The following is a 26,415-nucleotide window of genomic DNA, read 5'->3' on the forward strand; positions in this document are numbered from 1 at the left end:
AACAACCAACACACAGCAAGACCAAGGAGCAGCATCACCTGGACCCAAACCTACAATGAGGGGGCCTTCTTCCTGTGCATAATTAAAGACGTGGGATAGAGTGACCTGCGCCTGGAAGTATACAACAATAGCTCTGTGAATGTATGTAGGACATAACATACTGTACGCTGCTGGGGCAGGTGTGTGTGCTTGTGCTTGAACACCTCCTCACGTGCTCAGACGTGTGGGTCAGTGTGTTCACTTTTAAGATGATCATCACACTCATCCTCGGTGGCTTGACCACGGCCTCCTGTAGTACCAGTTACTGACTTCCTCAGATATTTGGCTTCAGAGGAACGTCGAGTATTGTAGTTTAATGACTTTTAATTATTCTGCCACCAGCAGTTGGTTTCAGGTGAACATTCTGTTGCTATAGAAACCCCTATTGGCACAGCTCCATAGCACTTAAGCTAATGGTGTTACATCGACTATTTAGTTAGCTATATGACCAAGCAAATGTTCACACACATGTTTTATCTACTCCCCAAATACCCCCATTGGATCATTATCTTATGGTACTCATTCATAGCTGTTTTGTAGTTTATTTGTGATTTGTTGAGTTTTCTTCCTATCAAATCACTGCTAACCAAGCTAGCCCTGCCCCCTTAGGCTAATATGTGCTACATTCATACATGATACATTCACGCTAACTGTTCCTCTATTTACTTTCATTGTATTTGCCTCTTTAAACTTTCATGGATGTGAACTATGTGTATGTTTTGTAGATTAATTACTGTGTTTTATTTCATATGTGGACTTAATGTTGATCTTTCACTGGTGATACTTGCTTCTTTGTTCTTCTTCTTTTTTTCTAGCATGACAGAATCCAAATATTTGGACTGTTGGACTTTGGACTTGTTACAAAGTTTTTTTTGATTTATAATTACTATCATTTAATATGTTGTCTAATAGCCTGCACCGTTTCAAAGGCCACCTGCTGTCTTCATTTGAGGTGCGTTTGATTCGCTGCACCTACAGTACAAACCTAATGAGGGAAGGATGACAGATAGACAGAGATATGGACACAGACACAACACATGCTTAAATATTCAACATTCACTACACAGAAAAGACCCCCAATTATCGTACCAAACTTATTGTTCATCAACAGTAACTGCTGTAACCTCAGTGCCTGATGGGAGGCAGCTGCCCCTCACTCAGTCCATGGCCTTTGTGTTGAGCCCAGTATTTCTGCCTCTGTTTTTAGGGGATTAGCCTGCCTGGCCTTGTTGCAGCTGAGCACATGGTGAGTACATGATCAATAATGGAAGGCTGCACAAACGCAGAGGAACAGTCTCACACAGGCACATGCACACATGCACCCTGAGCAAAAGTACGAACTGTTATGCAACAGACATGAGCAGAGCAATCAGTTGTGTTATCCATTTATTAGGCTGCTCTGTCAGCAAGACCACTGTCTCATTGGGGTCATGTTTTGTTTTGTTTTTTCCTCTCTGTTTACATGTTAAACCAGATGAGATTGGGCAGAACAGTTTGCACATTTGCAGTGGACTACCAAGAAACACAATGTGCTACAGATAAGTCACACTGACTCCAGACATATTTCAAAATTTCTCTCCTGGGATTGATTTTACTCCAAAAAACTGTGTTTATCAAAATGACATATTTAGACGTTTAGTTTTAGAACTTTAAAATATGTCTCGAGTGGATCTTTAAGTCCAGATTCTGTTCCCACTCGACATATCCACAGCATGGCCAGAACAACCTTTAGTCACTTAAAAATATGAATAAAGGTCTTTCAGTCACAGGCAACCAGCAACAGAGAAACCAGTGCTTAACATGGGATGGATCAGGACGAACAGGCAACCAGTGGTGAAGAAATTCAGACTTATATACTGCTGGTCTGATGAGCCTGATGCACAGCAGGTGCACAGGTGATTAGGCAGGAGCCAGCAGAGAGTGTAGGGGACCACGCCCAAACTCAGACAGACAAGGGAACAGACAGACAGACAAGTAACGTGAAGAGAAAGGAGGAAGGAAAACACTGGAATAAGACATGTGAGCAGATCCTTGCACCTGAAGACATAAAAGTTTTTGTTAGCTAGTTAGCTGCGTTCTAAAAAGTGAAAACATCTTTGTGAAGTAACAACCAGTAAAACACATTTTCAGATGAAGGCTGGTTTTAAGAAGAAATGATATAATTCTAAGGTGGAGGGATTATTTCTTTGCCAAGCGATGTGGGCGCTGGTTAATTGGCACATAATCCCCACAATTCATTTTTACACTTAGGTTTTACAAAGATTAAACAAGAGATGTCACATTAGTTTGTGAGCTTTAGAGGTGCTGGCAGATGGATTGTTTCATTTCGACAAAGACAGGCTGTCTGTCCTTATTTCCAACAGCCACTTGCCACATCTTAATACTGACAGATACACCATCAGCAACAACGGTAATTCTTGGCAACAATGCAAATGAGCATATTTAGGAATTTGACATCTGATTGTCACAATTCTGTTATGAAAGAAGTCGATCCACTCTTCATATTGTGCAAATCAGTGAAACAAATATAATTCAACTGCTATTTCTTCATCTTTGAGAAATGTGTTGTATGCATTATACTTATATTCTTATTATATTTCTAGAATAAGAGTATAATTATTTTCATATCTGTCTCATATTTCTGTAATACAGATTTTTTTCTTGTGGATGTCAAGGTATATCTGCAGTCCGGTGAGTCACTGGGACAATATAATGAAACAGGAGTCCAACAAGATGATTTAAACTGTGCACAACGGTGCTGCAAACTTATATTTAGCCCAATGCAAACATCTACATGTCCATGTGCAACGTGCCATAACATGAGAACCAACTGCACATGGTGTGCAATGACAAAAACTAATAAAGGCAACAATAAAATATATCACACAAAGATGCCTCATAAGTTTCAACACTCATTTATTTATTCGCCTTATTTTTTTCTTGACAACTTTTGTTACGTGTCCACAGACATGAGAAAGAACTCCAGAACACTCAAAAGATAAACGTGAGCACTGAGATTAAGACGTCATCACAGGCTTGGACCTGTTTCTGCTTCTGTCAAGCAGCTCAGAGCAAGAGAGCAGATCTGGGATGATCTACCCGGTCCACGATGACCACCCCACCCACACTGAGCTGAAATGTGCAAAACCTGATCCCCGATCAGCACTCTTCACTCTGGGGTGACGCTTGACGAAGCAGCAGGCCAGTTATTCTTATTCATCATGGTATAGAGAGGAAGAGAGAGTTAATATCATCTGTGTGATGAGACCCAACACAGAAAATCTCCATTTATATACAAGACAGAGCCAAGAGGAAGGTTTCCAGTTAGTCATTACAAGGATCATGAATGACAATACTTTACAAGCAGCACTTCAGGGGGGGAAAGCTGTTCTCATTAGCAAGCGGTAAGTCAGGAGAGAGGGACAGAGTACAGTAGAAGGTAAGTGGACCTGCATGCTTCGATCCAGAGCTATGACAGTAAAAAGCGGCCAAATATAAAATAATCAACTCATTTGCCTTTCAACAATTACTGGCCGGTGCACTAAGACTGTCTCACAATTTTTTTTTTAAATTAAGATACCCTTGATCTATTAGGGCTGGAAGCATTGCAAGTCATCTGCCAGTTTCCAAAAAAAAAAAAAAAAAAAAAAAAAATCAATGAAATTTGGTGCAGCATTGTTGGTGTTTTGATTGCTGAAGCAAAAATGGCACAGTTTCAAAATCCAACCTCCTCCCTTCAGGACAGGGCTGTAATAGTTTTAAACCATCTTTTCCATACATTCTTAAAACATCTTACAAAATCATAGTAAATAAAACTGGTTTGTGCATGAGTGCAATATAAGAACATAATCCATTCTTTAAAACTTTCTAAATAAAACTTTCCATTTGTCTTCTCTTCCAACAGACAGCATACAGAATATATCTTTTAATTTTTTACAAAAACAAATAAAGTTGATTATACCAAGATGACCCACAACATTCAGAAATAAATGCTGTACTCCCTCTGAATTCTTTGCTAACAGACTCATCCTTTTAAAAACCACAGAAGCCACAAGTAGCAACAAATCTGAAGTGAAATGTGAAATATCATTTTTGTAATGTGGAGATTTTGTCCAGATTTTCAAAGCATTAGGCTGCATTGCTCAGCAGGTTGGTTGGCCTGTAGCGTGCAGAGTCCCGAATACTTTCTGATTGTAAGTCATTTTTGACAAAAAGCTGATCACAACCAGTGAAAGAAGAGGGCAACGAGAAAGACAAAATGGCTGGCTGACCATGTCTTTGATAGAGATTCACCAAAGAACAAGCTGTTCTTCTCCACAGTGAAAACGGATATGCATAATATCCCCTTAAATGCACATAATACAACACAAATTCAAAATAATATCCACCGTGAACATTCTTTCTAGCAAAGGCATGATGTTTTTAAGTCACACTTTTTCATAATATTGATTTCAAACCAACACTTGGATCATCCTGGTATAGTGCAAAATAACAGACAGCAGGTGAAAGCAACTAGAAAACATCCCTGGACATGAAAGTCATAAAAACGCGACTCATACTGTACTGGTTTCTGACACAAGCATCAGGCTGTCAAATATCTAGCAGCCACAGTACAAAAGCTAAAGGGGGGGGGGGCATTTATGGTCAATGATAATGAGATACACGCTGTACTGTACTGTTACAGGCCATACCAACATACTATAATAGCATCATTGATAATATTCACTCTCCAAAACATTAACATAGATCGGAAATATAAAACAAAAGATCCATAGCATCTAATTGTACTCGACATAAAAGCTTAATCTTGGACACATGTAACTAACTTCATGTCAAAGACAATGATGAAGGAGGGAGAGAAGAAAAAGAGGTGAAGAGAGGGAGGCACTATCTGGTGCATGGACAACGCTCTTGCCCACTCAAAGCAACTGCCTTCAACAGATTACAGGTCCATGGTCAATCACAACTTCCCACTTAGCTACTAGATGAGACTTCAATAGTAAAATTATTTAGTGTAGCAACTCGGCTGAGCCGTAACAGACAGAATAAGTGCTCATTTGATTTAAGTAAGACTACTCATCTACAGTTCAGTTGTCCTCCTGGTGCATTATCATGTAAAACATCTTAGGTCAGTTTAGGTAGAATTGATTAGTTTAAAGACATATTTCAACATTTTGGGAAATACGCTTATTCTGTGCTAAGCTAAGCTAACTGGCTGTTTGCTGTAGTTTCATATTTACCATACAGACTGGTATCAATCTCCTCCTCTAACACTTGGCAAGAAAACGAATAGGTATACTTCCCAAAAAGCTGAACTATTCCTTGAACATCTTAAACGTCTGATAACACAAGTGGACAATGATTTGAAGCATTAAAACAAGAAATCAATGCTTTGGTTAAAACAACTCATACAATACATTAATTCAATAAAGACAATAAAGTGCCATGCAACAAAACTGGTCAGTGGTCCTGTCACAAATAAATAACAGTGCAGAGAAGCTACAATAGCAACAATAAATAAGATTATCCTTTATGGTTCTACGCACAAGGGGTCGTGTTAAAAAAAAAGCACATATCGAGAACAAGGACGTGAGTTATCTCTCCTGATAATGGATTATTTTGCCGTCCTCTAGCCAACAAACCAGTTAAAAAAGGAACAACAACTTACACTTCAGTCCTAACAAATCCCTCATGCTACTTCAGGGCCAAAACGGCTGACCTGTTAGCGATCTCAATCCTCTGCAGTGAAACGGACACACTACGCTGTAGAGCACCAAGCCAATCCAAACTGAGGTAATGTCCAGTATATGACGGATGCATGTGGAGCTATCAGCCCTGCACTTGCACAGAGAAACATCCCCTTTGATGTTTTCATTCCCCCCCCCTCACCTGATGGCGTTATTTAGAAATACATGACTGGCTGATTTAAAACTGGGGACTCGTTTGCAGTTATGATGAATGAAGGAGGGACTGACCACATACTAACTTTCTACAGGGAACTGGTAGCCTCACAGATGACAGACTTCTACATGAAAACTATTCAAAACTAGTCCCAATGCCCAGCACAGGTACGTTAATTAACAGGTCTGGTTAACAGGGTGGTTAGTTTGTCTTACGTCTCTTCTAAAGGTCAAGGGGGAGCACACCATGCAGGGTTTTGAGGTGGCGACCGCAAAAAACAGAGAAAGGTGGGTTTCGGGATGAGCGATCGAGTGATGTTTGGGACTGGGATGGTCGTCATACAGAGGGTTATTTAAATGGTTGTATGTGTAAGTATGTTTATATGGTCTATGTTCATTAGAGCGGGATGGTGAGTGGAGCTTTTAGATTGTATTGTTTTGTTTGTTTTCCACCGGGCCGGTGGACCTCTCACATCCTCTGAGCAGATGGAGCCGACTGGACCGACTTTCTCCGGGACAGCTTTGACCTGAGGAGAGATGAAAGAAAGGGGAGGTAAGACTGAAGAAACGAGGAAATATTTGTCAGATAAGTTTCCTGAAAAGAACTTAATTCAGATTAATTTAGATATACTTCTTAGATATACTACATTTTTTGTCTGCCTATTGTATGAATTGCATGCTTGTCAGTAGAGAAATGTTACTTTCACTAAATACTATCTATGTCAGTGATTCACAGCCTGGGGGTCAGGATGCCTCAAAGGAAGAAGAGAAGAAAAATTTTGAGGGTCACCAGATACTTACATTATAATGAATATTTTTCAGATTTTCTCTAAATTACTCAAAAGTTTAACCCCTCCAGACCATCTGAAATAAATCAAATTGGAAGTCTACATTCATTTCCCGTTGACTGGCACCAAATTACATCATCTTTTCCAGGAACATTTCAGATCATTTCCAGTTGCATCTTGGTTTCTTTCTAGGTGTGAAAGTGCATTTACACAGTGATATTTAAAATGTGTAAACATAAACAGGTTCATCTTTGTTGCTAATATCTCTTTTTAACAGCTGTCCAAGATGCTTTCGGTGGATTTAGCGCACTGCTCACCTGATGGTGCCGGCTAACAGGGGGTTAAAAGCATACAGCCAGTCGTGCATCTCTTTGTCATTGGTGGCCTGCAGCAGAATCCCACGATGCTCAGTGCACACAGCAAACGTGTTGGGAGTCTGGAGACAGGAAATTAAAAAAAAAAAAAAAAGTGAATTCAGGTTCAATGGGTCACTATTTATTTAGTTTCTAAAGATCTGTTTCACTATTGAACTGAAGCTCTTTCATACCCGCAGTAAGGTCTGTTTGTCTTCGCTGTATTCCACCTTCGCAGACGACAGGTTGATGACGGCTCTCTCCACGCTGTCCCTCTCGCTGCGGTACAGGTAGACGTAGGGCCGGCGCACCACCACATAACGCTTCACCCAGCCGCTGGTGTGGGGCTCCAGGAAGTGCAGGTAGCCTTTCTTTGACACAATGGGGCTGCATACAGTGGAAGACATGCTGATGTTAAGACAAAAAGAAACAACTCCACCACAAGCTTTCTTAAATGTTCCCAACATGACGATAATATATAATGTATAAATTCAATATGAATTCAATGTTAATTAAACCGCAGTGACTAAGGATCATGTATTGTGTGTGTGTGGTCGGACCTGACACGAATCTCCTGTATGTCAGGAACGAAGGTGCATCCTCTGAGAGCTTTCTTTCTGTCCACTGGGCTGTACGGGTCCAGATCTGGTGTGGAAGCTCCTGAACTGGGTTCAGTGTGTCTACACAACATAAACAATAATGTGACGAAAGGAAAATGGTTTAACTAATAGAAAAGCAGTGCCTACAGTACACCTGTTCATCTGACTGACTCCTTGATTTTTTCATTTTTCATGTAACAGTGTCTTCCCAATGAGTGACTGCACTTGTACTTTAGTCACGGTCAGTTTCGAATTTTCATTTTACGCTACTTTACACTTCTGCTTGACTATATTCCAAATGGAAATATTGTACTTTTCGCTCTGCTGCATTAATCTGACAGCTATAGTTACTGGTTGCTGTGATTGGTTACAGATTAAGAATTTTCATACAAAACAAAACCACCTTGTAAAATATTATATACTGTAATAGATTAAACTACCCAGTAACATGAAAAGCACAATCGGCTCCATGTTGACCTGCTGCAACATTAAAATACTGTTTACATGTTACTGCATCAGCAGAATAATCCTGTTATACAAAATAATAAGACTCTCTAAAAGGAGCTAATCTGCGTAATGAGTGCTTCTACTTTTGATAATTCAGGAATATTTTGCTGATTATATTTCTTTACTTTTACTTCAGTAACATCTTGAATGCAAGACCTTTACATATAGAGTATTTTTACATTACTTTATTGCTACTTTTACTTAAGTAAATGACTTGAATGCTTCTTACACAAGAGTCTATAACCTGACATCAATACGCTGTATTAAACTGACAAAGCGATGAGCAGCAGAACACATACCTGATGTCATAATGCCCCTCGACCAGTGAGGGGCAGGTGGAGGACGGAGTGAGCGTGCTCAGTCCGGACGAGGAGGAGTCTCTCATTAGCGACGCAGACATCTCAGAAAGCTAAAACACACACAATCGCACACAGAAACACATTCGCGTGTGGAGAAGCACACACACACAAAACAAGAGGGACAAATACAGACACAGACAAAACATACCAGCAAACAATTAAGCACAAACAACACAGACATGCATTCAGAGAACAGTTCAATCAGACAATTTGTCATTTCCTGGCCATGCACTGTAGAACCATTTCTGTACCACTGTAACACAAATCCTCATTATCTAAGAGCCCCTCGCTGATTAGCATGTTAAAGAGGACATGCAGGAGTAACACTGGGTTAATGGAAGCCTCGCAGAGTCTGAAGAGGAGGGACGGTGAGGGATGAGGATGAGTAAAGGAGGAAGGGGAAGCTAAATTATTTTAAGGTATGAAATATGGATACGAGGGTTTTGAGTTAAGCAGCAGACCTGAGTCAATATCATATCTAATCCAGCTGGGCCAAAGAAAGTCCAAGAATTATTTGTGATTAATACTGAACCCAGGTCTGCTGACTGGTTATTAAGACATAAGATGGAAAAGGAAGAAAGAAATTTTAAAAAGACCTGAAGGGATCTGTGCTGGACAAACGATAGAATAATGAATGACTGCAATGGCAGAGAGCTGCTGACGTGTGGGGCTTAAATATTCTGCGGTAAACGCTAAAGGTTCAGAAGGATTAATGGGCCGGGTTAGAGGGCCTAGGCTGGGGCTCACCTTGCTCTCACTGGCACTGCTGCTCACCTGGCTGTACTCCCTGTTGAAGGTGTGCATCAGCAGACGCAGACACTGGAAAAGAGGAAGGGGAAAGATTTTTTTTAAGATGATGCTGCATAAAATCCGTGTCTGATCAAAAAAAAAAAAAAAAAAGAGCTAAACTGAGATGGAAACGGCCTCAGAGACCAGGAGTCACCTTGGCAGCCAGCTCCCTCTGCCTCTGGTTGGGGCTGTCGGGGGCAGGGCTGCTGCTGGGACTGTGGCTGAGGACGGGGCTCTTTGTAAAATCGCTGATGTCGCTGCTCTTGTAGAGCGCATCCTGTCCTGCCTGCAGAGTCGCCTCCAGCTTCTCCCTCAGCAGCAGGTAATGCCTGGTCTTCTCCACCTAAAATACACCAATGGTTACAAATTTAACTGCAACGGTTGTGCTCCAGAGAGGCTCAAAGGATGTTTTTACTGGGACTGGTGGCATCTCAAGTAGGTTGGACAGAAGATGATGCATAAGGCTGTGCAGCTGCAGAGTCACCCTTAATTTTACATCTACAACACTTGGTTTGAATAGAGGTTGGGCAGATTGGAGAGGTCCCTCATCATTGTTTCAACCCTGTCCAGTGAAAATCCTGTATCTTCAAATTAGTTGATCTTAAATTTTGAGCTAACCTGATTAAGTGTTCCTTCACAAGTTGAGGAAATTCTCCTGGTTTTCACAGGAGAGCAACAAATTGGTGACTAGTCTGGCATCTGGTTGCCTGTAGTGAAACTAGGGCTCAGAGTCAATCAAAATATAATGAGCTACAACTATTCCAGTGGAAAACACTTCCCTAATTATCCTCTCCAGATGCCACCTTTCTTATAAACTTCTTCAGCCTGCAAACCGACCTCCTGCAGTAAACTGAGTTTCTCCAGCTCCCACTGGTGGTCCAGGATCAGGCTGTCACTGCGAGGCCTCCACCCAGCCAGGTTCTCCTCTCCTCGCACGTACGCCACAGAGGTGTCCAGCACGCGCCTGCGACGACGCTGCATGCCTGAAGAAGGGGAATAAAATGTTCTCAAAGTCAAAACACAGTTGAAGAGGACATGCTTGTCTTATTTTTAGAGACTATTTTCTGTGATTTGAGTCTCACCTGGACTTCCATTGTCCGCCACATGGCAGAGGGTGACTTCATAGACTCCAGTGACACGGTTACTGAGGAGGAGACACGTACTGAATTAAAGTACCAATACATTTCGTGGATCAAGAGGTTGTATATTCCAGAATCAGTGGAAGAGTCAGACTGTTTTAATCCATAAATCTGTACCTCTCAGAGGGCCGGAGGCACCCGGTGCTGAAGAGGTTTCTGATGGAGCGAGAGGCTGGAAGCTTCGCGTCACGTGAATAAAACACCATGCAGAAATCTTTGGTGATCACTGTTGGCTGAGTGCAGTTCTCCATCTAATTAAAATATATGAGACAGTAACAAATCAGCCTGCAAAGTGTCTGCTTATACTGTGGTTGAAATGCTCTGAATTGAGTCTCAGCATCATCAGAATGTTCTAGTAGAAGTTCCACAAAGAGCAAATGAAGTACAATCAAAGACACGATGTCCTCTCCAGTACCTCTAGATAAGCAGAGAGGGTGATGTAGATCTTCTCCCCATAGGGAGTGACTCTGTTCAGAAGCAGAGAGTTGTGCATGGAGCTGTCCCATGCTGCCTCAAATCGGTAGAAAGTTCTGCAGCGCGACAAACAAAAAGGTTATCATCTATCTGCATGATTTCTAAAGAGCGAAAAGGGTCAAGCAGATGAAAAGCCTGAGAGCAAATGAACATTTTGTTATCAGAAACAAATACTGAAAAGATGAAAGTGATTGTCAGTTTATACCTATGATCAACTCCCAAGGAGACGCTGCCATGAACAAAGAATAAAGAGAAACAGGACACGAGTTAGAAACTTTTAACTGCAGCTGTTAAAAGTTTGAACTCTGCAAACAATACTGACCCATGCAAACTGAAAAAGGCATTGAAGGCAAATCATATTTGACTATAAGAAGCACACAGAAGCAATGTTACAAAATTACTAAAGAAAACAACTGATTTGCCCACATGACACAGGTCTGGTAGCGAAATAAAGAGGAAACTGTTGCTGAAAATCAAGGAGTAAATACACAGAACAAAATCAGTAAATAAAGTAAAAAAAGAAATCAGGCTAAGAGACATACTTGTCGTTGTGTTTTGGCCAGAAGTATCCAGAAGACAAGATGTTGAGGGAAAGGATGTTTGGGTCTATGATGGTCTCATCGGCCTCTGGCGTGTTTCGAATCCGACCTGAAGTCAAACAAGTCATGATGAGACACAAACTGTATTTTTGAAGATTTCTTCCCACTAAAAGGTGTGTTTGCATGGTGTTTATTACTCACCAATAACCAGCTCCTTCACCTCTTTCCACTCAATATCATTCCCTGTTTCATGAGCGATGGTGACTGTGATCCTCCTCTGAATACCCTGTGGAGTCAAGAGAGAAGATGGGAGGCAAACCAGTTACTGGAGCCTACTGAAGACAAAAATATACTCCAGGCTAAGATGAAAGAGCTTATAGGGTTGAGCTGGCTGAATTTGGTTGACATAATGTAATTCTGACTCTCCCAGATGTTTAGATAATGGTGCAGAAATAAGAACAATATGGAAACATGATGGCAGTTTTGTGTAACATGGACAGACCTGATGTAAGAGGAACGTCCCATGGCAGGGCATTCCTCCTCTGTGGTCAACAACGGCTGGGATGTAGCTATAAACAGGGAAACAATCATTACATTAAATGTTAATACTCAAATGTTTACCCTTATACTCTTGCACACACAGAAAATAAGTCTGCTTTGTGCTTTATGATCTACTGCACGCCTTTCTTTGTGGTATCAGAGTGGAAACACACTTACTCTCCATTAGCCTCCAGCTCGCAGATCTCAAAGAAGACCATGAGGTCGTATTTGGCGTGACAGGGTCCTGCGGTGGAGCGAGTCAGAGTGCTGAGCTTTGTGGCCGGCACTGGAGGAAAGAGGATGGATTAATGTGTGACAGAGTAAACCAGAGTGGGCTAAATTGAGCTGATCTGGCGGACAAAATGGTTCGTGGTGAAAAACAGAGCAGGTTGTGTGGTTTTTAAATACAAGAAAATATGCTACACATCATGATTGAATAACAGCTATTGATGAACTGTCAGGCACAGTGAACGTAACTGCTAACCTGGTTTGGATAAAGGCATCACCCTGGGGAACTGCCTCCTGGAAGGTCTCAGCGGACTAAAAGACAAAGAAATCAAACATGAGTGAACCTTTTGTCCAGCTAAGAATATCAACTCGCAGTGAGTCATCAGCTGGTGGAAATTAAAGCCAGATTTCCTCCTGACCTGATCAGGTCTTTGCAGAGCGGAGGGAAGGGCTGCTTCTGATAGTGACCAAACACCTCGAAGACGATGGGCTGAGTCTTGATGTACTCCACGAAGGACTTTGTCACCTCAACTGTGATCTAACAGAGAAGAGATGAACCACAGCTCAAATACATGACTCTTAAATAAGAAAGTAATTTAAGAGGCAAGTGCAGTGGTGGTAATATTTGTTAATAATGAGTCTGAATGTGCTGCTTTACATTCTGAACGTGGTAGAAGCCGAGCGGAGGCCCTCTGCCTGTGTTCTTCAGCGGCTCAGTGGAGAAAGCTTCGTCGTGGCGGTGGATGAAGCTGGAAAAGGTGAAGATGAAAGGTGAAGAGAGAGATTGCTGACAAAGACGAGGATGAAACCAGAGGCACTTACAGAGAGTTCACATTAGATGTCAACATTAGACAGACAACACTACTGACAGGACTTGAACTCACTTGAACTGGCAGAAGATGTCGGCGTACTCGGCTGAGATGCTGGAGGCCTGTAGGACGGTGACTCTGAAGGTGAAGGTGCTGCCGATCTTCAGGTGGGACAGAGCTTTCTCTGGGGAGAGATCCAGAGGAAGATCCAGTCCCAGGCCTGAAGTCTTTGCTGGGCTGTGGGGAGGCTCCATGGAGGCTACATGAAACACAGGAATGGTATTTTAGATAATTATCCTGTGGATTTAAGAATTTATTTCAGCACTGGTGTACCATTAACGTAAGCTGGGTCAACTTTGAAACATATTAATATGTTGCTTACATAGAAGGACATTGATTTGGTTTGCTTTTCAACAAATACAAATACAACATATATGATCAGTGGACACTTATACTTTGTCCCAAAAAATAAATATTTGACACCTAAATTTGGCATTGAGTTCTTGCGAGTGTTTATTGTCTTAGATCTTTATGAATTGTGAGCACAAGCCCGATAAAGGTCCAGCGTTTCCTCCTCCTCCATCCTCCACATTCAAATTCTGTTTGGTGAAGAGGATTTTTCACTGTATCATGATCCGCACACTACCGGGCTACACAGGCGCCGGCTCACCTGGACAGGTGTTGTTGTTGACCTCGTCGGCGGAGATTCCAATCTCGGAGTTCTGTCCCTCTCCCTCCACGATTCGCAGCTCCTCCTGGGAGGTGTTGGAGTGGGAGAGACCACTGGGACATGACTCAGTCTGGAACTGGAGCAAGACAGTAGACAATCAGGTCGAATCATAATATTCAAGAGCAGATAATCTAATATCAGCCCTCTTGTTTCAGTCTCAACACTCGTACCTTCTCAAACTGTTTGTCTTCAAAGGAGATCTTGGCAGTGCCTGACTGCCTCACACCAGAGCCATAATCTGGGGCCTCTTCATCAGCTGACATCAGACAAAATAAGAGGAACTGATGTTAACCCAGCATCACAATCATTCCTACATACAAGATAACTGAAAAGAACAGCTCCAATATCATGATGAGACTAATACTGAACCATTGTTTGTACCTGAGATGGCCTGCACAGCCACCCTGAGGAAGCCTTTCACTTCTCCTTTCTCGCTGACGATGGCCACGCGATGTACCAGGGGCACAGGGTACAGCAGGTTACTCAGGTACACAAAAGCCCTGAGGAGACGGAGGATGTGACTTTAGCATCTATTGTGCAATAAAAGAGCAGGATTTAACTCAATTCTGCCTCCAGGGGGAGGAGGGGGACAGCATCCCTATTGCTGTTTAGTCGCTGACGGACCTGCCGACCAGACGGAACCAGGGGAAGCGGTCGTAGAAGGGGTCGCCGCCGGTCAGAGCGTGGTCGCAGTCCTCCACAGCACTGCTGGGGAGCTCTGCAGCACGGTCGTACATCTCTCTCATCAGGTCCAGCCTCTGCCTGTAGGGGGCAGTATAGAAATAATGAAAGACTCACTAAAGGCCTGTATATCTGCAGTGTGTGAGCTGATTCATTAAAGGCACTATACATACTAGACAGGACATGAACTCCACAATTTCAATGATTTTACAGGTGAATAAATACATCTTGACTATGAAATCAGCTGTAAGCCATGTGTTCACTGCACCTGAGCTTCTCCAGAGTCCAGTAATGTGTGGCTCCATTCTTTTGATCTTGCACTTCAACGGCTACAATGGTTCGGGGGAAAGGTCGTCTCTCCCTCTCTTTGGCCACACTGGGGGGCAGCAGATCAGGGGGAAGGGGAGAGTAGAGAGTGTCTGTCAACAGGACAAACTGGAACTGCACCTGTGGGTGACACAAGACATAAAACATGAGGGACTGAGTCACTGGAAGACAAATCTGTGGTTTTTCGAGAGACTCACACTGATGCAAATCCAATTAAACTCACTTTTATCAATGGCCGCTGACAGACATACAAACATACATACTGACATGTAACACAGATCACATCACATCTCACAGTGCTGAATAAGGACGATGTGCTACAGTAACAAACACCTTTTTCTTCAGCTCCACACTGATAGCATTGGCCTCTTTGAGGAAGATGGCGTTGCCCCAGAGCAGATCCCTGAGAGACGTGAACTGGTAGAAACGCCACTTTCTGAAAGCCCACAGAGCGAGCTCCGTCTCACGTGCTGTCCACGGCACTGGAGGGAAAGACACATGATATGTCAGTACATTTTGACCCAATAATAGCCTGATTCAGAGATAACTGTTTGACGGGTCAGTAACAGTTAAACGTAACAGGGTCACCTTCTTCTTCAGGCTCCTCCTCTTCCTCGGGAGACTCCAGGTACCGAGAGTCCACTTGTTTCTGAAGTGCTTCCAGTTTACTCTCATAGTCCTGAAAGAAAACATAACAGATCCAAAGATCAAAATGACTGTGTTTGAGCTTGTATCTTAAATGGTAAACTAGCGTATCAGAGGGTCCAAAGTGCACCCACCAGCCGCTGCTGTTCCAGCAGGTTACTGGCTTCTTCTCTTTCTTTGCGGTACTGATCTTCAAGCTCCTGAAGCCTAAAGGGGATTCAACACCATATGTTCAAACAGTCAGATAATTAAATGTAAGTGAATAATAATGTAATAATGTGAGTCTACACTAATGAAAACTGATGAATATTATATTCCATTCCTACAAATAGATTCCCCTAAATCATACGCACTAGCTCTTTAAAGGCCACAGTAACTAAAAGACATTAACTTAACGCCCTCTCCACACACCTCTGCTCCATCTCCTGCTTCATGTCGATGCCTTGTTTCTCCAGCAGCTCCCTCTGAGCGAAGGCCCAGTCGACGGGCTCCACCGGCGTCTCAGCGCACGGCGTCCTCTCTCGCTCCATACGGGCCTGCTCCGGGTCATTGAAGCGAAACACGTGGCTCTTTCCCATGATGATGCGATTCCCTAAAAAGTGCATATGAACACATAAAAGTTCAAACGCTTTGGCATGAAAAAATTATATTAATCACAGATTTGACCTGATATGTATGCTCATATTTTATCCCATGATTTTACATCTCTTCCACCCAATACATTTCTCTGGTACAGTAGCTTTGCTTTACACCTTTTTTTAACCAAATAATATGAAGCTTCACACATACCAGACCGCAGAATAATAGGAGAGGTCACTCTCTTTCCATTGACATACGTCTCTGCTCCCTCACATGGCTCCAGGATGACACATCCTGTTCAAGACAAGATCATGTGACTATGATAACAAAGCAACTTACACATACATATCATCATTCAAATACATATTTATGTATCACCACATTGTATGACATTGTTTTTTAAACAGGCAGAGAGCAGCCACCTTCTCCCTGAGAGCCTGTGGTGCTGCTGAAGGTGCAGTGTTCGTCTTTGATAAAATGGCCGCTGAGAACAATGTCTTGGCGAGTCTTGGCATTTTCACGGCCGACCCTGAGGGAAGACAGGATAATCCACTTGAGACAAATTCTCAGAAACAACACGGTATATCCAGATTAGAGCTTAGATTTAAAAACCTTACTTGGTGATGCCATCTTTGATGTAGTACAGCAGACACTCTGACATCAGCGGGTCTTCGTTCAGGTTCACCAGATGAGGGGTCTAAAAGGGCCACCATGGTGTTTGTGTGAGTTGAGACAGATGTTGTAAATACATCAAACTAGTGTGCAACAGTGAAGCAGCTCACCTTTTTTGGGGAGAAGACACCCACAGTGCCTCCATCTTCTCTCATGGCAACACCCATCTCAGCCAGCAGGGCCTCTCTGCAATCACACAGTTCGAGTCAGAGCATACGATTTTCTGACAACAATAGGGTTAAAGTTGGAGAGTTGCATGAATGTTTGTACTAAATTTCAAGGCGATCCATCCAATAGTTGCAGACCTGCAGATAAACAGCGCAACATTTCCATCCCTAGAAATAGCTTAACAAAACCAAACAAAATCATCTAAAGGGTCAAACCATCAAAAATAGTCCCTTGTTTTCATTTAGGCAGACCACCCCAAAGGCAGGTGGGTGTTAAAAGGTTAAATATGTTGGAAATATCTTAAATCAGGATAATTTGATATGCTTTGAAGCCATGAGTCAGGCGTGGACGAACCTGTCCATGCGGATGGCCTCAGTGCGCCGCAGCTTCTCCTCCCATGTCTCATTGAGCTCTGCGATGATTTTCTCTGTTTCCTGTTGATAAAATCATAACAAATATCCAAAAATTCAATGTACTCAATTACTTTTCCTTAAATTACCCATTCCCACTTTATTTCCATTCTTTATTTCTATCTCTAACCTCTCTAACAGTGTTCCCCCCTACCTTGAGCCTCTCGATGGCCTCCTCACTGGCCGGGCTGAAGATGCGGTCGTGGAGGTTGCTGATGGACCCGGCGCGACTGGACAGGGCCGAGAGCGAGGGCGAGGGACTCATTCCTGTCATGGCATTGGACACTGTGGAGAGATCACCCCTTTGATTGACAGCCTGGCGATTATTCACAAAGTTCTTGTAATCGCACAGGTCTGCCAGAGAGAGAGGCGTTGCATGGAAGTGAGCAAGGAAGGACAGACGGACGGAAGGTAGGCGCAGACGCCGGGTAATTAAGGAGAGACATCGGGGTTTGAGAGGTACACGCGGAGAAACAGATAGAAAGGGAAAAAAATGGGGGAATAACAGGGAGGAGCACAAAAAAAGAAGACAAAGCTCAAATAATGGATCAAAGAAGCAGAGGTCATTTGCTTACCAAAGCCATCGCAGACAGAGAGAAAAGAGCAACTCAAACTGCCAGAGCACAAAATGCCAAATTCCTCTCTGACACTGAACTACACGTGGACACACTCGACAAGCTCACAAGCATGAGAATGTTATGAGAAAGAAAACCAAAAATATATACATCACTACAATGCATGAAGACCAAATACAGCCTGACGTTTTTTCTTTTTTCTCATGTGTTGCATTGTCCTAATGTCTTCCAACTGTTCAGCACAGCCTTTGGTAGCGATGCAGGCCTCTACGAACCTGACTCATAGCTTCAATTAGCTCCACACACAGAGACCCAGGATGTTCCTCAGCAATCTAAAATGGCGTCCTCCCAGTCAGTCCTTTCTTCCATGATCACTGATCTTGTTAAAACAACACACTTTATGCCAAAGTTGGCTATGACTGTCTGCTTCAGAGGAAGAAAAATCCCTGCCAATTTAAAATTGCGTTATGAGGATGAAAGTATTAAGAGGCTGGGCTGCCCAGATCAAACAAGACAGAAAAACAAATCTTACCATGGAAAGCAGAACTAATGGAAAGAAAAAAGGAGGCCATTTTGCAGAATTCCTGGGAAAAGAGGGACTTAATACTGTACAGCAGCAAGGTTTAACCTTTGTATTGCTCTAAATAATCATGTGGGATTTAATTATCTTTGACTGAATGTATGTCTTGTCTGACTTCACATACAGTCTCTTGGGGGTGGTTAGTTTGGTCTCTGGTGTGGTCGAGGAGGAGGGGGGGGGCGGCTGGCTCGGGATTCATTTGTTAGGTGCAAAGCGCAGGCTTGCTAGAGTTATACACACATTTCAAACCAGTGATGACGGGGCCGGTGCAGCGATACGCTGATAGGACAGAGGAGAGAAGAGAATGAGTGTGAGAGACACCCACACTCTAACTTAAACTGTCATCCTCTGTTTTAAACGTACAGTCAGAAAAGAATCTGCACAGTCTAAATTCAGGTTGGTGCGTGTAGGCCGACACGTGTGCATTTTCCATGAGTGCAGGTTGCGCTCCCCTGGGCGACACTCACTCTCTATGATGTCTCCCAGGCCCTGTGCATACAGCAGGTCTTTGAGGCGAGCCACCTCCTCCTTCAGCTCACGCACCAGACGGTTGTTGGGGTCCTCGTTGATCACAGCGTTACAGCGGATCTGCTTAGCACGATCAGCATACCTGGAGGGAAGAAGGTCATCGAGTTCAAGAGGCAATTAAGCTATAACGGATGAATCATCAGTCCTGAGAAGGACGCGACTGAAAGTTAGCCTCGGAATAATACCCACAAATTATGCTGCATGCATTTCTTCATGCAAAACACAAATACTGCATCATTGTTGAGCTACACAAAGTCCATTTTCCTCAGTCGTATGCACATGTATGCAGCAAAATGCTCCAAATCTAACCAGTGCCTCTATTCTACAGGTTGAACCTGTGGTGTAAGTGTGATATTATCTTCAGAAAGCTAATCCAAGAAAAAAAAAAGATATTAATAATATTTAAAAGGAGCCTTCAGTGATATTTTCCTCACCGGAGAGTGCTGAGGGTCTCATCATAGTTAATATCAGCAGGGCTGAGGGCGGCCACCATGGCTGTACGGGAGTTTCCTCCTGAAAGACCAGAAAGTGAGACAGTTTGTAAAATGAAGCGGAGAATACATTTGTTGTGGTAAGAGCAAATGTTTATCATAATGTGTGCATACCCAAGTTCTCCCTCAGAAGCCATGTCAGAACTGAATCTCTGTAGGGGATGAAACTCTCCACCTTCTTCTTTTTCTTGTTCTGTGCACAAAATAAACACAATTTCATCTCCAAGCACGTCGAAATAATATTTTAACAACATGTTCTATTTGCTGTTTCAAATTTGTGGTATTTGGCATCACTGACCTTGTTTGGTGCTGAGTCCTGGTGAGAGAAATGCCAACGTTTGTTATTTTGAACAACATAAAATGAGAATTTGTCACAGTGTATTTTTGATGACAAGGGGAAATATAACATACCACTTCAGCAAGAGCTGAAATAACTTTCCCCAGTGTAGTTAAAGATTTGTTGATGTTTGCTCCTTCCTGCAAATACAAAGACATAAAAGTCAGTCTTACAAAGTATTTATCCATCTATTCATGAGTGCATTTTACATTTGAACTATTGCTTTCAAACAGTCTTTATTCGACGTGTTTCTACGTCCTGTGTGTGTGCAGAAACACCACAAAAACTCCCTTAATTCAGCAGCTTCCTCTCACCTTCAGTCTGGTTCCTTTAGCTCCGGTTGAGTCGGCTCTCTCACTGCCAGCCAAGTCCACCAGACTGATCTTGCTGACCTATGACGAAACAAAATATTCTCAAAATAAGACGAAGAAGATGAAGCATCGACCGCAGTGAACATATTTCACCTGAAACGGCACCGGGAGAGCTGGCAGTAAAGCGTCATATATGTGGTTATCAATCAATACAACAACACACTCATCAGATAACAACGGCAGAGACGGCCTCCGCTCAGGTCATAAAAGGTAATAAAACTATTGATCTTTGAAGGCAGCTGTGGTGAAACAAGGTTCTGACTATGAAAACTATTCCTCTTATTGATTTGTTTGTCTGAGAGGCAGAAAAACATCTTTCAGTCATACAGGGTTGATTTCTAAGGTAGGACTACAAACTGAGCTTGTTGTCAGGACCTTTTCTGACGTGTTGTCCGTCTCCATGTCGTGTTTCTTCTGCGTGAAGATGATGTTGAAGACGGCGTGGGAGCGGCTGCTGGTCTCGTTCATGTTAGTCGCAGCCACGGTCCTGAAAAAAAGGGAAAAATGCTGCATCAGGTGCACATTACTGCCTCGTACGCTCGTCTTTTCCAGCCGTACTCTAAGGAGTCCATCCAGTCCTGCTCTGTTACCTGGCCTTGTTTCCGGAGTCCATCAGGTCCTGGATGTCGTTGTATGAAGTGACGGCTAGCTTGGACAGATCTTCGACGTAGGGTCCCATCAGAGGGTGCTCTCTGACGCGCAGGTTGCCTTTGTTCTTGGGATTCAGCAGGTCGCGCACACGCTCGCAGTAGATCTCCATGTAGCTCACCTGCAAGAGACAAAGAGCTGGTTATGTTGTAAAATGATTTTTATGAGTTATTAAGTCTTTATCATTACTAGTTGGTGGCTCCCGGGGTAATAAAAGATTCTAAATCAAACGAATTAGCTTCCAACTATGTGATACAATAATACAACACCAGCTGTCCCTCTGAAATATTTATTTATTTCAAATATTCATTCATGCCAGCTGACACTCAGATTAAATGTTCAGGGTTGCACAGACTTGTTTCACGAATAGAAAAGCCCCCAAATGTGAAAAAATAGCATACATGTAAAGTCGAGTCTGACATCACTCACCTCCACAGAGTAAGACATGCTGTTGTCATTATTGCTGTCATTGATCTTGGTGAAAAGGTCCTCACACAGCTAAAAACAAAAGAAACAAACAGATTGTCACTGTTGTGGTCACACTGATTTGCTTTGTCAGTAGAGGAATATTTACATTTTTTGGATTGTAATTAAAGGTCAGAGGTGTATGCTGGATTACCAGAGGTATAATTCCTTGCTGGTCCTTCTCCTGTCGTCCCATCATGGTGTAGCTTTTGCCTGCTCCTGTCTGGCCGTATGCAAAAATGCAAACATTGTAGCCTTCAAAGGCATGAAGCAGCATTTCCTCTCCGATGTCCTTGTAGACTTGCATCTGAGACGCATAGTTGATGTCCTCGGGCTGCAGACAGAGAGGATAAAGGGAAAAGGGCGAGAGAGAAGGCAAGTCAGCATATTTCCCAGCATGAACGTGCTCTAAGAGACATCAAAAACTGTTAAAGGCAAACATGTTTCTTCCACCATGAAGTTAAATACTAACTTTTACATCAATATTTTTTCAGCAATTACAAGCAAATCATTCATTTTCTTGTCTGACCAGTGATTCTGTGAAACTCACCGTGGTGTGTGACCAGTAAGAATAGTCAAAGTTGAAACTCTTGTTTTCTTTCGGTTGTTTGGGGTTCAGGATCGCTAAAACAGAGCAAAACAGATCAGCCACAAGCATCAGAAACTGAGTCACTCTAATAATCTGCATATTCTTTCTTTTCAGTCTATTTACTGTCAGTTTTACAAAAGCTGCAGGATGCAAACTGTGACGGGCTTTAAATTCTCATTTGAACCGTCTGTAATTGTTTTAAATGTTTTGCACGCCCTGTTTTCTACGTGATTGTTGTGTGAAAGGAAGCAGAAATCTCTGAGCGATCAGTGACTGCATGTGAAGCCAAAGGAGAAAAACTGTACTGCCATTTTATGTCCTTAGTTCTTAAGGAAATTACTGAATTTATCCACCAAACCATATAAACAGAGGGACCGTCCTGGTGGATTAGTGGTTAAAATGCATATATTCTGGCTATACTGTGATCACAACGTCCCTGGTTCAGCATTTGTATATGTAATCAGTGCTGCAATACCATCGATAACCATTGTAATGCAGCACCATCCTCTACATTATGATTTTGAATTATTGGTACCAGGATTAAAGCAAATTTCCAAGCATGTCAAGTGTCAAAACCTTTTAGCAGAGAGATGTGGGCCACGCTTTGAAATAATTTCACCAGGGAAACTATCCTACGATCAAAAAGCAGCTGCTTTAAATGCACCACTCATCCTTTTTTAGGAGGGGAGGGGTATAGCGCAGGTAGAAAATGAAACCAGAACTGAGCAGGAGCAGATGCTCTCCTGGCTGTAAATGGAATCCACTACATCGCCCCCTGTGGACAACTTCAGTACAGCAGCGACACGTACACACAACACAGTATGAGCGTCCATCCATCAGCTACACCTGCTTATTCTTCAGCTGGTCATGGGGAGCAGTGGGATCATAATATCAGCAGAACAATACAAAAAGATATGGGAAAATGTGAGCACTCATATTCAGAGTTGGAGAAGATAATGAGTTGAAATACAGCAAGTTTGGTGCTAACGAGGTCATTAAAAACACAGACAGGCACAACAGGCTGACATGCTGCCTCTCTCTCTTTGACACACACACACACACACACACACACACACACACACACACACACACACACACACACACACACACACACGCTTGCATCAGCTGACCGCGTCTGGGCTCAACCAGAACAAGGAGGTCTTTTTGGTTCCTGCAGCTCGTATGATGAGAGAGGAGCACTGCAGCGGTCACTACACCCACACACACACACACACACACACACACACAGACACAGACACACACAGACGGGCTTCAGGCCTGACTGAAGCTTTTGTCTCCTTCTCTAGCTGCCAGGATGCCTCCCTGCCCACTCTCTTGTTACTGGAGGGCAAAGCAGCTCACAAAACAAATAACTCGAGGTGAAATGCTAAACTTGGCTCCATGTAGGTCACAGGAATAAAATCAAATCAGAATGACTGTCCCTGCGTTTCTGGGTTTCACACTCTAAAGTCATGAGTCAGACTTTAAAACATACTTTGACCTTATACTGCCAGATCAGACTGTCTTAATTATTCATATGAACGTGTTGTGATCCATGTCAGCACACAGGAAAATTATCTAAGAGCCTTTCAAGAATTTGTCAATACTTATCAGTTTGAGATCTATTTAAGATCTATTTACTGTTGGTTTGAGACAGACAGGTGTAGCCTGGTCCCAGCGGCCTATTTACAAAGCACATGGGCAAAGGATAATTAACTGTGCATGATTTCTTTGTAAGCTCTCTGTCAATGGAAATCAAAGGAAAAGTTACTATAATATTTCTAAAAAAAGGAACGCATTACTGCAGTATTTTTCAGATTACACACAGTATGCACAGTGTACTGTATGTACGTGATATTATATTTCCTGATGCATTCATCCAAGTATACTTTTTTTTCCTGAAAGCACAAGTTCTTGTTTCCATAAAAAAACAGACAATCCAAACCTGGTGCTTATGTGTGAATTGAATTGAATTTCCTTTGAATAATTATTTGTTTGACAGAGCTTTACCACAAAAAATGTTCAATGACAAGTCAGAAATTCTAAAAATCACATCCACTCCTTCTCCCTCGTTGATAAAACACAAAATCTATGAATATGCAAACATTTTAAACGTTTGAATGCTGGACACCTGAAGTGAAGTCCATTCTCAGTTTCTGGAGTGAAAACAGCTTTTAGGTGTCAAACTCTGCACAGACATGATTCTGCAGAGTGAAGCTTTTAAAAAAAACACTGGGGGCTCAATGGTGGCTTTATCCATCAGAGTTAACTTTTATGGCCACACCGCCTCGTACAGCTCTGCAGCTCAACTCCAAACACACTTTTAAAAAACGACTGGATTTACTCACTCGTGGTGTTTCCTGACATCTGAATGATGCACTTGCTCTCCTTGCTCATCTCTCTGGAGTTGAAGGGTCGGACCCTCACCGCCACCTTCACCGAAGCCCCCGCCATGTTGCAGGTTGGTTTGTGAGCGAGCAGAAGAGCTGAAGATCTGTGTGGCGACACGGACACACACTAGGAACCTGCACAGGTGAACAAAGAGAGGGATTTAATGCCAATGCAAGCAGGGACTGTAGGACACAGGCCAACCTGTCGGATAGAAACGGCCTTTGAGTTGAATTTAGATCATTTGAATCATCCATCTGTTGTCTATTGTTGTTATCATAATTAAATATTGAGGACAGGGCCTTGTAGCCTCTCTTCACAGCAAAGACTATGACACATTCTCCATTTTCAGGCCCTGAATCAGTCAGTTTGGCTTCAGTTGGGCACACACAGCTCCTTAAACACGCTCACTAAATGACTGGGTCATTATTTGGCAGGAAGATCATCAGCATCCCTGCTTTTCTACAATAAAATGGCTGCTTATTCTCTGGGCATCATCCTCTGGTCTCATCCATCACTGGCTGAAGGTGATGAAACTGTATCCCCTCACTGAGACTCAGCAGAGATAGAAAGAACACATTCATAACCGCCTGGAATTAGCTGTGGTGTTGTCTTAGAGCATCTTCACGAACAATTTGCTTCTCACTTCTGTTGTTTTCCATTAAAAGCCTCAAATGCGGCTTTCATCTGTTTTCTCTGTTGATGATCAGATTATTTAGGGTGATTTTCACGCTTTATTTGCTTCAAGACAGCGCGGCGCACACCCGTCTCCTCACCCTCAATCGATGAACAATACAACTCTTTCTGAGCGTCTTCATAACAAGCCACATTTCAGGAAATGTGAGAAGACATTTGCGGCAAAGACAGCGAATATTTCTGAGCCATGTAAATATTGTCTCCTCCATCTTGCTCTGCCTGCCGCACCTCAAAAACAGGCCGCGTAAACATAAACGACATAGACTCCAAATCATCCAACACTGCGTCAGAAAGGAGGTCAGCGCACATTTCTGGAGCTGAAATGACATTAACAGCTTCCACCAGCTCATGTATCTATCCGATTTACTCGGGGTGCCATTTTTTAAGAGGTGGATTTTATTTTGTTTTGAATTTCTTCAAAAGACAATTGTTGACAGCGACGGAATCAAAACATCCTGACGCAGCGTCCTGTTTTTTCGCCTCACACGTCCAAAAGGCCTCGAAAGCACCAACACACACCTACTGTCCTCACCCAGGCGTGACACCCATCAGAAGCGATGTTGTGCCGTGAAAAACATCTCAGAGAAGCCGTGCCTTACCTCAGCGACTCAGACTCGACGACCGCAGAGGGTGAATCCTCTGCCCATTCACAACAGCGCCAGGATGCTCCGGTGCCTCCTTCTTGAATCTCCTCAGCAGTGCTATTCTTTTTTTTTTGGCCCTTCTCTCTCGTCGGTCAGCCTACAGCATCTCGTTCCTTGGCGCATCCATACATGGAGAATCCGCCGGGGGAGAGGGAGAGCGAGGGATTCAGCCTCAGCTTCAGCAGCGGTGCGTCAGAGACTAACGAGAGTGGGAGACGGGTGGAGGGAGGAGCGAGGGCCGGATGGATAAACAGGAGGATGGGTGCGGGATGCTCCAGCGGCCTGCCGTTTGTCTGTCCGTCAGTCGGTCTGAAGTGAGGGGAAAATGGCGGTGCTGCTGTGCCAGGGATGCTGGGAGGCGGTGATGACATCAGCATCAGCATCATCGGCAGCCATGAGGCAGAGCGATGCAGCACAGACACATCAGAGGGGGAGGAGAGAGAGGGAGAGGCCCCGGCATGGACCATAACAGGCTTTAGGGAGACGAAAATGGGTGGAAGCAGGGGAATAGATGTTCAGAGAGAGACTCAAATTGACAAGAGAAGAGTGGGGAAATGACCCCAAACTCAAAACAGTCACATCAGCTGCAAACTGCCTCACGTCAGGGGCCAAAAGCACAGATGTAGCAACGCATTTCATGGTGCAGTGCTGCAGAAATATGAAACTGCTTCACTGTGCACAAAGATTTTTGTCAAACAACAAATGAGCGACAAGGTTGAGCTTCATTGTTCAGTGTTGACCCCAGAAATAGCAGGTTTTTAGCCACAGCTGCTCAGCTAACCGTGGCTGTCCAAACTCTCAGTTTTATTTTGGGCACTTTTAGGACTT

General features: G+C 43.1%; 1 protein-coding gene across 6 annotated transcripts; it reads right to left on the minus strand.

The window, feature by feature from the left end:
• Positions 1-2,938: 2,938 nt before the first annotated feature.
• On the minus strand, positions 2,939-26,059 carry kif1ab (kinesin family member 1Ab). 6 transcript variants are annotated; one of them, XM_076745848.1, is made up of 49 exons: positions 25,543-26,059; positions 24,208-24,384; positions 21,821-21,894; positions 21,425-21,604; positions 21,235-21,303; positions 20,748-20,926; positions 20,533-20,644; positions 20,101-20,178; positions 19,861-19,926; positions 19,748-19,765; positions 19,564-19,642; positions 19,393-19,471; positions 18,898-19,040; positions 18,671-18,709; positions 17,430-17,560; positions 17,220-17,299; positions 16,808-16,883; positions 16,643-16,722; positions 16,448-16,554; positions 16,236-16,319; positions 15,858-16,038; positions 15,581-15,653; positions 15,390-15,480; positions 15,135-15,283; positions 14,743-14,921; positions 14,418-14,555; positions 14,175-14,293; positions 13,964-14,049; positions 13,734-13,869; positions 13,139-13,322; positions 12,913-13,003; positions 12,674-12,792; positions 12,511-12,566; positions 12,204-12,312; positions 11,989-12,055; positions 11,688-11,772; positions 11,490-11,595; positions 11,153-11,176; positions 10,889-11,003; positions 10,591-10,724; positions 10,417-10,478; positions 10,172-10,317; positions 9,489-9,677; positions 9,293-9,364; positions 8,486-8,595; positions 7,641-7,760; positions 7,275-7,467; positions 7,045-7,163; positions 2,939-6,466 (listed from the first exon to the last, which is right to left on the minus strand). In XM_076745848.1, exons 2-49 carry the CDS (start codon positions 24,311-24,313, stop codon positions 6,409-6,411), a joined length of 5,091 nt encoding a protein of 1,696 aa, XP_076601963.1. In that variant the 5' UTR covers positions 24,314-24,384; positions 25,543-26,059; the 3' UTR covers positions 2,939-6,408. The 6 variants fall into 6 exon arrangements, with proteins under 6 accessions (XP_076601963.1, XP_076601961.1, XP_076601964.1 ...); XM_076745846.1 differs by having other exon boundaries at positions 17,430-17,629; XM_076745849.1 differs by lacking the exon at positions 18,671-18,709.
• Positions 26,060-26,415: the final 356 nt, after the last annotated feature.

Source organism: Chaetodon auriga, chromosome 12, assembly GCF_051107435.1.
Source record: "Chaetodon auriga isolate fChaAug3 chromosome 12, fChaAug3.hap1, whole genome shotgun sequence".
NCBI classification, from domain to species: domain Eukaryota; kingdom Metazoa; phylum Chordata; class Actinopteri; order Chaetodontiformes; family Chaetodontidae; genus Chaetodon; species Chaetodon auriga.